Here is a 12303-nt window from a genome sequence, read left to right on the forward strand (position 1 = left end):
CTCGGCCTCTGAGGGAGAGAGAAGGCTGGCCCAGTACCATCAGGGGCTAGCCTGAAGAAGAAGAGCCCTTCCTCCGGTCCATCTGCCTTGGTCCAGGCCTCAGAGGGAGAGAAGAATGCTGGACCTGATTCCCTCCCCCCCTCACCATTCCCTTCTCCTTTTGTGTCGTGTCTTTTAGATTGTAAGCCTGTGGGCAGGGAACTGTCTGTTATCCCCTCTATTGTATACCGCTCGGATTCCCAGTGATTGGGCGGTATATAAATAAAACCTATTATTATTATTATTATTATTATTCATCTAATATGGTTCTGATTTAAACCATCAAAGCAGCATGGAAAGCAGACACAGGAATTGGCTCACACCGTTGAGGCAAGTATTAACTAAGATCTCAAACTATAGAACTCCCCTGATTAATACTGGCGCGTTACAGACGCACCTTTAGTACATCCCCAGGACGTACTAGAGTTAGGAAGGCGCGTCACTTCCTGATGCCCCTAACCCTAGTATGGACTGGGTCTGTACAAAATGGCAGCGCCCTATATACATGGGTGGCGCGGAAGTGACATACTGGGGCCATGCGAGGGCCCGGTGCACCCTTTCCGTGGCCCTGGAAGGAGCGCCGTTTTGGAGCTCCTTCCACCTTTGCGTCGCTGGGCGCAACCTTTACATGGCTGCGCCAGCGACGCAAAGCAGAAAGGAGCCAAGTGGCCCCTTTCTCCTCCTCCCTGCCGCCGCTGGGTGCCCTTGGGGCTCAAAGCCCCAAGGACACCTTTCCAGGCCGCGGGGAAGCGGCCGTTTGCCGCTTCCCCGCAGCCTGGAAAGCGGCGGATCGGGGCCTCAGAGGCTGCTGTTGTGGCAGCTGAGGCTGCGATCCAGTGGGGAAAGGGTAGGATACAGGCCGCCCCAAATGGGCGGTCTGTAACGCGCCACTGTATCCTATTTTCCCCCAAAACCAGCAGGGACCCAATGCAGGTTTTAGAACATCTACTGAGGGTATGTTTTTAGCAACACAATTCTCCAAATTGTGATGTAGGTTGGTTTTTCAATGTGCAAAGATGTTAAGAGAATCCAATATATATAGGTGCTGGATCCAGAAGAAGCTAGTCATGCATTAGGATCATACTGAAATCAACAGAATAAATTAGTTCCAACCAGTACAACCTTTTGATCTAACTAAAAAAGAGAAGATATGATAATGCCATGTTTAGTATCAATGAGGAGGCTAAACTATGTTTCCATCAACATATTATAATGTACATTCATGCACTAGGATACTTTCACACGTATCTATAGGTACTGCATGGGTTATATGCTCTTTTTGAAATTATATACAAAGAGGCTACCTGGTCTTTCATTCTTGCTTTTCTTGGTAATATGACTGCAGATTCTGTTTCTGCCGTAACGCTGGTTAACCTTTGTTGCAGCTCACAGGTATTCTCCTTCAAAGCTGCTTCCACCTTTCCCGAGGAAGGTGCAGGAGATGAACAGGCTGAATCAGCTGGACGTGGTGATATGCTCTCCATTTGGTTATTTCTGCCAATCTCATTCTCTTCATCATCATCACTGGACAAAACAACTGAAAGGAAAAAGTATTTCTCAAGCCTTACATTTAAGTAAATGAAACGGATCTTCTCAGATTTATGCTGTGAGGTCCATTTTCCCCCTGTAGTCCTTGTTCAGTGAGAGGTAGGGAAAATGCAACTCTAAAGACCATTTCTGTATGCACCTCTGAGGATATCTACAGCCCCTTCCCTAAAGTATTTTATTTGCCTAGATAATGGTCAATAGCCCTCCCAAGCATCTGGGAGGGCACTGTGGACTGTTACTCTGTTTGGGGGCAGGAGGGCTTTTTGCATCCTCCACTTTTTACACTGTTCACCCTGTCCACAACCCTGGAAGGACTCCGCCCCCCCCCCCCCCCCAAACAGGAGGGAAATGCAAATGGTTCCCCAAACAGTTAAATAATAATAAAAAAAATCTTCCCTCCCACTAAGTCTCAAGGCATTACGCATCAGAAAGAAAAATCACTCCCTCGTTGGGGAAGAAAGGAAGTACTGCATTCCAAGAAGATGGAGTGGGGTGGGGAGTGAATGCAGCCTTGACAGTTGCCCACTCCTGTTTTAGGCTTAAAAATCCACTTCACCTTAAGACTAGTGCCAAAGATATTTGCTCAAGAATCCTTTCTACTTTCTGGACTATTTCCCAGCTCTTATGGGGGGAAGGGGGATTACATTTCCCCTACAACAGTATCTCTGCATTAAGGGACAGGCAATATTATGGTTTTTGTTTGTTTTTTCACTAAAAAGCACACAATTTACCTGTGCATTTTGCCTGGTGTCTTTTCATTTCCAAAACAAAAGACAATTATTCTGCTTTACTAAAGCACATTTCCCAATAGGTAAGCAGTAATTACATCAATATTAGTAAATTACATTTTAAACCACTGTTCTTCCCTAGAATTCATGTTGGAATACCTAGGCTTCCTGAAAGATCCACTCCACTGGAAAAGTCTAGAATGGCATAGCTTCTACAAGGCTTTCAGATCATGTTCCAATTTAGAATTACCTGTCATTTTGTTTATTCCTCAGAAGTATCTCCAGTAGGGTGACATTTTGTCATTAATTTACATCCAGCTTAAAGGTCTTTAAAAATAAACTTACTTGGATCATTTAGTTCAGGTGCTGTTGTATTCCTCTGTCTTACATTTCCTGTAATATTGGAACAAATTTTTCCATTTGGCCGTAGCATAGTAGGTCCTACATTGCGCCTCACCATGAAATCAACAGAAACCGCCTCAGGAGAAGATCCATAAAACTTTTTTGCATTTAGTCCTGTACTTAAGGATTTCTGCCCTGCTGAATTTTCATGTATTGACTCTCGTGCTAAAGATCGAAATGTATCACTTAATGTTATGCTTTGAACTGACTGTCTGTGCAAGCCTTCAATACAACACTTGTCACAAATATTGCATTTGGTCTGGCTTTCATTTGTTTTCCCGGAACATAAGCAAACTGTGGAGTAACTTTTCTGTTCCAAACCCTAGGAGAGAAGAAAAACAGGGTAACTATGCATGTCTTTTTGTCATTTTAAAATGTAATACCTGAGATAAGCAATAAAATGTGCACAAATCCTTTAGAAGAAAGAACATAGATAGGAATCAGGGTGATGGAAATCTTTGAAAGCTTCTAGAGTTGCATTTTGATGGTAACCCTGCTCCCTTGCCCACATGCGTAAGCAATGCATTCTTGCCTAAATCCAGTTCCAAGTCCATAATCAGAAGACCTAGAGAAAGAGACAGCTTGAAAAAGGGAGAGGAGCAGGTTGTTTCTCATGAAGAACCACAGTTACAGGTAGGCAACCTCTTCTTTTTTGTGGCCTCTGTGACTCATAGATATGTGAGAATAGCTAAACTCGATAAAAATGGTGGGCCATGCCAGGACATATGACAGCACTGTCCTACCAAATGGCACATCAGCTTGGGACTGAGCCTTCAGTCTGTAATGAAACAGAAACACAGACAGCTGCGGCCATGTAACCATTTGGCAGAACTCCATGAGAGGAATCACTCAGAGATTCGTTGATGAGATGGCCACTGACTGAGTCATGTGAGCTTTGACCCTTTGCAGAAGAGGTTTCTCAGCAAGGGAGCAAGTGAGGTGGACACAGGAAAAATGGTGAGGTGAGATTTCCCCTTCTTATGCATACTATAGGTGGCAAACAGATCGGAAGAAGGAGCTTGCATGAAGGTGGAAAGCACCAGCCACTGGTTAAGATGGAAAGGAGAAACCATCTTTGGGAGAAAAGAAATATCTGCGGAGAGGACCACCTTATCCCTATGATAGAGGAAGTTAGAAGAATCCTTTCTGAGCTCTGCTAATTCACTGGTCCTATGAGCAGATGTGATAATCCACATCAGATAGTCCAGAAGATAGTGCAGAAGAGCAAGTGAAGATCATCACTGGGTTTGAAGGGATGGACAACGAATTTAACAATTACCAACAACAGGCCCCACATATATAGTAGTCTGTGATTAAGTGTATGAGATATATGTAGTCCTTCAAGGAAACCTTTACTTTTGGGTGCACCAAACAAGAGAGGACATCCTGCATCTTAGAATAAGTGGAAATGGCCACCAGGTAAATCTTCTGGGAAAGTGCAAGAGGTCCTTAATTTGAAGAGATAGAAATGAGTAAACAAAGCACATGTTGAGCAAGAAGCTGTCTGACACAATGCCCTCGGTCTGCAGGAAAAACAGACAGGAGGCCCACCTGGCTGCATAAGAGGGCGTCATTGATTGTTTGCAAGCTGCAGACTTCATGCTATTGTCCAACAGGTCTGACATAGGTGAAATTTTCAAGTGATTAGCCTGAGAGTAACCACATCTGGGTAGAGAATTCTAGTGTGCCATTTGAAGAGAAGATCAAAGCACTTCAGAAAGCAATGGGTTGCTGTCGGACAGCTTGAGAAGCCTGAAGAACCACAGATTATAAGAGTAGTATTTGCATTGTCCTTCTCAATCTTTGTGATGAGTCCCCATAAGAAGAGGAAACAGGTGAAAGGTATATAATCTAGGTCCATCCCATGAGAAAAGAAATGTTATTCCTACAGAGCCTAAGCTTCAACAGCCCCTGCTGCAGAACTGAGTGCACTGAGCATTTGCCAGGGTTCCAGAGATCCATTTCAGGTATTCCCCAATAACAGAATTATTGACAGAAGAAGGCTGAGTCTATCTTCGACTTGTAGGAACATGCAATCATTCTGCTGAAATATTCAGCAAAGACACTGGTGCCGCTGTGGTGAGGCACTGCCATGAGCGATATGCCCTGCATAAGCACCAGTCCCATATCCTGAGGGTAAGCTGAAGATTGTGCTGTCCATAGCCTCCTGGATGGTCCTATGTCAAAATAATCTTTAGAATGCACAGAGCTTTCCACACTGCAGGCAGTTCAAGGACACTGATATGACACATCTTTTCAGTATTGGACCACCAGCCACTGGCCTCTCAACCCATCATAACATGTCTGTGGTGAGAATCAGAGAAGGCATGAAGTAGGTGAAATGCATGCCTCACAGTGTTGGAAAGGTCAGTCCATCAGTGGAGGGTGTGAAGAACTGAGCAGGGTACTGAGAGAACATATTCAGACCATGTTGCTTGGGATTAAAGTGATCCAGAAACCACTTCTGAAGACATTCCCCAATTTACCATACCATGAAGCCTGAAGAAAAGACAGCGAGAGATGGAAAGAAAGAGTACTGTGAGATGGAAATCTTGAAGGGCCTGGAGGAAAAAATGAGACTGTCAGTGAGTCAATGGAACACGTTCCCTCTGAGTATGGTGGAGTTTCTTTCTATGGAGGTCTTTAAAGAGAGGTTGGATGGCCATCTGTCGGAGGTGCTTTGATTGTGAGTTCCTGCATGACAGGGGGTTGGACTGGATGGCCCATGTGGTTCGAAGTCTAAGATTCTATGGAATACAGGGAGACAGAGACTCCTTTAGCCCTTAGCTGCTACCACAGCCACACATCTCATGAAGACTCTTAGGCCCATTGGAAAACTGAATGGAAGGATATTAAATTGGTAATGCTCTATCTCAGGCCGAGCCTCAGGGTTATGCAGTAGCTGTTTGATGAAGCCTGATGTCACTGTTTATTGAGACAGTCTCAACAGCTACCAGCCTGTTCCAACCTACGACTTTAGCCTGATACATATGAGCTTCAATCTATGAATTGATATTTTTCTTTCTTTTTCCTATTTATTTTATTATCTCTTCTTCCATTTTCTTTCATCCTTTATCTGCTTTACACATTTTATTGCATTTTATTAATTCAAGTCTTTATTATATTCATTCTATCCCCTCCCCCCTTCCAACTGAGTGTTCTGTGAGACAAATTAATTAAGGGAAGGGAGAGCAGTGAAGAACAACTAGAAGTCCATGAGGTTTTTTCTTCTTTTCCTTTTTTTTTACTATCTTCACATTTTGGGGTTTTTACATTTTGTTTTTTGAATTTAAGTGTTTTGGGGAAATTCAATGGCTTGAGATGTTCATTTTCTATATTTTTCTTTCCTTTATTTACTTTGATTTGACTCTATAAGGCTTCTCAGTGTTTGTAGGATGTGGTTAGTAAGTCCAGAGACAGACCTATATATGCAGGCTGTGTGAGAGAATGTCAATGGAAATGCAAAACCTTGTGGATATGAAGATGAGGTGGCAAGTTCAGTTTTAATGATGGTCACTGGGGGACAAGGGCAGGGGGGAAAATGTTGCCAAAACCCAAGGTAAGTAGATAACCATATGGATGAGTACTGGTATGTAGTGTGGGAACCAGGTAGGAGATGTGATGAACTGGCCAAGGGAATTCTCAGGAGGCTGGGTGGCTAGCTAGCGTTATAATGTATGTAGCGTTCCAGGAAACCATTATCTTTGTTCAACCCACCGCTGATGGACTGGAGTTTGCGTATACATTCCAATTCTGCCATTACTCTTTCCAATCTTCCTTTGTAGTTTTTTTGCTCAAGGACTGTTGTTCTGGGGTCTGAGAAGGTATGTCCAGGAAGACTGAAGTGTTCTGCAACTGGTTTTTATATTTCTGATTGGGCTCAGGAGACAATGAGGAAATAGCAGGGGGATAAGAATATGCAACGAGGATGGGCGGGGCTCTTGAGTGGAAGAATCCAATGTAACTGGATGTTGCAGGAAGGGTTTTGAAGGCTGATTCTTATTCTTCTTTTGCTCTGCCAAAATTGAAGCGGACAAATGTTTTTCTTTTTTTTAAAAGTTGTTTCTCTAGAGGTTTCGCTAGGTATAAGCGGAACATCTGTAGATTTTTGATTCCTGGAAGTGGGGTTAGGAGCCTCTTCTGGTGTTGGAAATGATGGTGCCAATTTGTCCTCCAAGGAAGCTTGAAGTCGGGCCTAAGGGGTCTGGATCACCAAGCGCTCTGATTGTTGTTCCAAGGCAGACTAACTGCCAAAGACTTATGAAGCAGCTTACTCTGGGCTGCAAGGGCCACAGTCTGGAGGGTCCATTCCCACTGAAAAGCCTTAAGACAGGAAACCCTGCTATGCCCTGTATGCCAAATAAAGGTCTGGCAAAATGTGATTCTTACCCAAAGCAGACAATATGTGAAACTATCTGAAAACAAGATTTTTTTAGCCTAGACACTTCTAAGACTGCTAAGACTGAAAAGATAAACTGATGAACCGAGAACTGCCAAAACACTGAGACTTCCTAACCGTCCTACCATTATGGTGGACAAAAAGGAAACAGGAATGTACAGCTTATATGTATACGGGTGAGTTGGTGAGGTCACTGTCAAAACACAGCTCTAGATACTTCCAAAGATCTCCACACAGGCACATAATGACTCATATGTGTGAGTCAAAGAGACCATGAATGAAGAACTGTATTTGCTTCACAGTAAAATTCCTGCTACTTCTATGCATAACTCAAAGTTATGGGTCAAACTCAGCTCATTTCTCTTTACCATAGACCTCTCCATCATTCCCAATCTTCCTACAAGTCTTTCATTTTCAGCCTTCTGTATACTTCTGTCACAATTCCCCAAGTTCATTAGTCATTACATCCCATCACACATTCCACTACTAATTTACCTAGTCTAATGTGTTACTGTCTGCCTGCTGCCACTTGACAGATCTGGGAGCAGATTTACTGAGTAGCACTTGTTTAAAACAGTATCAAGATTAATTATATTTATCAACATCTTATCACTTTCCCATATGGTATACTATGTGTATGTGTAGCTCATTACTTCATTAGGGAACAGTAATGATAAAGCAATCTATTTAATTTTCTAGTTATGTTCACACAAATACATTTTATTTTTCAAAAAGCAAAATACAAGGGCAGGTTCTGGAAGCAGAGACGTGCAGGTAGATTATCCCAAGACATGAAAATGCAGTTTAATCTTTTAACAATGTCAACTTTCAAATTTAATAAAGCTTCAATATATAACCCACCTCTAGGTGGGTTGCACATTTCTTTGTAGCAGGAGTTGGAAGCAAACCAGATGGATATAAAGTGCAGTGACGTTTCAGTTGTACCTTCCTTGTAATTCCTGAATCTGACTCTGATCCAGACTCTTCCCTATTTTCTGTCACACTTTCTGGAAGGAGAGAGAGAAATCAATACCAGTAAATGAAAAACTGATAAGGACTGGGTTTTTAATGTCATACAATATAAATTTTAATGGTTTGTATTTTAACATGTTGTATTTTAATTTATAACTGTTTTAACTCGCAAACTTGCTCAATTGTTTTTAAATTTTTAAATGTATATATTTTAATACTGTTGTACTGTTTTTAAATTGTATTGTTTTATACTTGTTGTTCCCACCTTGAGTCCCTATATTGGGAGAAAGGCAGGATAATAACAATAACAACAACAACAATAACAATATCTGTGAAAATTTGAAAACGTCATTATAGTTGCTCCCAATAATAATATTGATAATAATAATAGGATTTATTTATATACCGCCCAATCACTGGGAATCCGGGTGGCTTACAACAGAGGGGATAATAGACGGTTCCCTGCCCTCAGGCTTACAATCTAAAAACACACGACACAAAAAGAGAAGGGAATGGTGAGGAGGGGGAGGGGATCAGGTCCAGCATTCTTCTCTCCCTCTGAGGCCTGGACCAAGGCAGATGGACTGGAAGGAGGGCTCTTCTTCTTCAGGCTAGCCCTGATGGAGCTGGGACTGCCTGGTCAACTCCCTTACAGGCCGGAAGATGACAGTTATGGAGGGAGGAGTCTCTTCTTCCAGGCTAGCCCTGATGGAGCTATCTCCAAATTTCAGCACTACTGATAATGCTGAAATCTGTCTTTTTTAAAGTATTTGGTCTTAGACCCTTATTTATTCTTGTAAAAATAGTAAAACATGCTTTAATTCTATATTTTGAAAATCAATTTGTTCTTTATTGCACCAGTCAATAAACACTTTCCACGTACAGCTGTATATATTTTGTGTTGTCATTCTCCTTGAAGCCATTATGGTATTAATTACTTGTGTTGTGTATCCACATCTTTCTAATTTTAACCTCTCAGTTCTCATGCAGTTAGATGCAATCATGCTGGGTTCGAGTGACATACTGGGCCTTGTTTTAATAAGTCTGGGCATTTTGTTAGTTTTAATGGTCGATTTACTAACAATTTTTTAATTAATGGATACCATGGCCCTCTAGGCCAAATCTCTTTTGTTCTCAGGTATGCAACTAACGGAATCAGGATTTTCGTGAATACCTGCTGAAGCCAGCCCAAATGGTAGTGCTCTGAATTGGTAATGTTGGGTTTTGTATGAAAATCTGAGATATCTTCTGCTGATTTTGTCCATTGGCATATGAAAATAAGCTTCTTTGAGGTTGATAGGAACCATTACATTCCTCTTCCTTAAATTCTCCCTTATTGTTTGCAGAGTTTCCATTTTGAACTTGTAGTATCTTACATATGTGTTGAGATATTTCAAGTTCAGTACTGATCTGTAACCTCCCTTGTTTTTGGGTACCGTAAAAAACATTGAGTATACCCCTAGAAATCTTTGGTGATGTGGGACCTCTTCTATTGCCTGTATATTTAAAAGATGGTCTATTTCTTGCTTTTCCTGATTTTTTAGCTCTGGTCAAAGAAGGTAACTGTTCTTTGGCTTTTTTTGAAATAATATTTTGTAACCTGATGTTTGTAGAACCCACAAGTTCATTGTTATTTCTTGCCAAAGGTGTCCATATTGTAATAACCATCCTCCTACCGCTATACTTATCATGTCAATATTGTTGTCTTCCACATTTTGCAGTTGTATTTATCCTTCTTTGATTTTGTTTGTTTTGAAAATTTTGTTTTCCATATACTTGTCAAGACCTGTACCACTGTTGCCTCTGTGGTCTGAAGTCTGTTTGCCAGATCATTCCTCTTTGCCCTCAAAAGGAATTGTATGTGTCATAATTTTTGCATTGCTTCCTATCCGTATGTTTTCTTTGCCATGTGGGCATTACATGTTTTTTTTATCTGTAGTCTCAACTAACACGTTTTCCAATGCCTTATCTCCAAATAATTTGGAACCTGTGAATGGGACATAAGCCAAGTTATTCCTTGACTTTTGGTCCGCTTCCCAGTGCTTAAACCATAGCGAACATCTAGCTATTGTTAATGCATTTATTGTTCTGGCTGAAAATGCTCCAGGATCATGTTCTGCATCTGCTATATACTGGAGGACAGTGCTTATCCTTTCTAAGGCTTTATGTAAAGTACAGTGGACCCTTGTTATACGCTGGGGTTTGGTTCCAAGATCCCCCATGAATAACAAAATCCGTGGATGCTCAAGTCTCATTAAATACAGTGCTACCTCGGGTTACGAAATTAATTCGTTCCGCCGCTCCGTTCGTAACCCGATAATTTCGCAACCCGAAAAGGCTTTCCGTTAGCGCTGGAAAGCCGCTAGCCGCGCTTTGCGTATGAATTTCGCGCCGAAATAAATTTCATAACCCGAAAAAAACATCGTAACCCGGAACAGTTTTTTCCAATCTAACTTTTTCGTACCCCGGAAATTTCGTAACGCGATCATTTCGTATCCCGGGGCACCACTGTATAGTGACATAGCAAAATCGTGTCCGTTATAAAAATGGAAAATCAAGCTTTGATATTTGAAATGTATACTTTTTAAGAACATTTTCAAACCGTGGATGCTTGAATCCGTGTATAAAAAAATCCGTGTATAAGGCGAGTTGACTGTATATAAAAATACATTTCAAAATTTCTATTGACCTTTATAAATGAATCAGTTTGCCTTAATATATGGTTCATCATTAACCTATTAGTATAAGAAGAGCCAACTGTACCAACATCCAGTTCTTCAGCACACTAAATGTCTTGAACCCATACAACTGCTCTGGAGAACACAGAAGCAACTAATGATGCCCTCATTGCCATGGCTGCATTATCATCTGCCCTTCTTGAGGCTGAATCAGCTCTTTTCTCACCTAATTCCTTTAGCATGGTGTCCCCTTGTCGCAGCACTATACCTCCCGATATAAGGGCAGCAATAGGTCCATCCACTAAGGGTAACTTTAACATTTCTGTTTTATCTTTATCAAATGTATACAGCTTATGTTCATAACCCATGTATTTTTGGTGTCTATTGGTGATTTTCATTCCATTACAATTAAATCTTTAAATATTTCAGGCATTGGAATAATTTCTCCTTGTACAGTCTGTTTTTTTAATTACTGAAGCTAATTTGCTTTGTTTATCCTTAATTTCCTTTAGATTTTCTTCTTGCAAGCCTATGGTTATTAAGACTCTCTTTAACAAAATTTTAAATTTGTCTGTTTGAAATAATCTCTTTGTCACTACTTCGTCTTGCTATTCTACATCTGAAGAATCGTATCCTTCTATGTCATCATGTTGTCCTTCATCTACTGATCTATCATCGCCTGAGTCATTTCATGTTTCCTCCATGTGTTTTTGTCTTTTTTGTGTGTTTGTATGGAATTTGTTCCTCATGAATTTCATTGAAATGTCTTTTCTTGTTTTGCCTATAATTATTATTAGTTCCTATCTATTTTGTACCTGCTGAGTTTTTATCCACTGTCTACGTTGGTTGATTTTTCTCATTGTTTTTGTCCAGTCTGATGCTACTTAATTCAGGTTTACAGTATCTTTTACAATTTTTATTATTTTCAGCAGTAACTCTTTTGAATTAGTATTTTCTGAATGATACATGCCAGAAGTATGTGGCTCTTGCTGATTTCAGGTGTAGTCCATGAGCTGTTCAGTTATATTCTGCCCTGCCATTTCCTTGATTAAATTTATTAAGGAATACATTACACTCATTCCTCCACATTCCCTGGTATTAGAGGCATAGGACCACCATGAATGTGGAAAAACCACAAATAACAAAAACACTGTGTTTTTATTTGAGATAACACTTCTCTAAGAATCTGTAATTCCTGCAGTGCAACTTTGTGGTCAACATCTGCCAGACATTGATCACAGAATTGCACTGGAAAAGCTACACATGCCTAGTGAAGTGTTCCCTCTAGGTCCTTCAGTGTAACGTTTGGTTAAAGTTGACCATACAGTTGTGCTGGAGGACCTAAATATTCCTAGAGAAAACATATTAATAAAATCTGTGAATAATCAAAGCTGCAAATGTGGAGGGACAAATGTATTTCTTTTTGTACTTTACTCTCTGCATGAACTGCCTCAATTGATATCTGTGAATAATCAAAGCTGCAAATGTGGAGGGACAAATGTATTTCTTTTTGTACTTTACTCTCTGCATGAACTGC

General features: G+C 40.8%; 1 protein-coding gene across 5 annotated transcripts in view; it reads right to left on the minus strand.

Annotated features, from left to right (window-relative positions):
- SENP6 (SUMO specific peptidase 6) overlaps positions 1-12303 on the minus strand; it is a 109322-nt gene that overhangs the window by 51372 nt on the left and 45647 nt on the right. For 4 of the 5 annotated variants that reach the window (XM_042469553.1, XM_042469535.1, XM_042469562.1 and 1 more), the window contains 3 exons: positions 7978-8123; positions 2661-3039; positions 1344-1576 (listed from right to left, as the gene is read on the minus strand). In XM_042469553.1, the coding sequence (XP_042325487.1) occupies positions 1344-1576; positions 2661-3039; positions 7978-8123 (758 nt within the window). The remainder of the gene's footprint in view (positions 1-1343; positions 1577-2660; positions 3040-7977; positions 8124-12303) is intronic. The other variant, XM_042469544.1, reaches the window with a different exon arrangement.

The sequence above is a fragment of the Sceloporus undulatus genome, chromosome 1, assembly GCF_019175285.1.
Source record: "Sceloporus undulatus isolate JIND9_A2432 ecotype Alabama chromosome 1, SceUnd_v1.1, whole genome shotgun sequence".
Lineage (NCBI taxonomy): Eukaryota > Metazoa > Chordata > Lepidosauria > Squamata > Phrynosomatidae > Sceloporus > Sceloporus undulatus.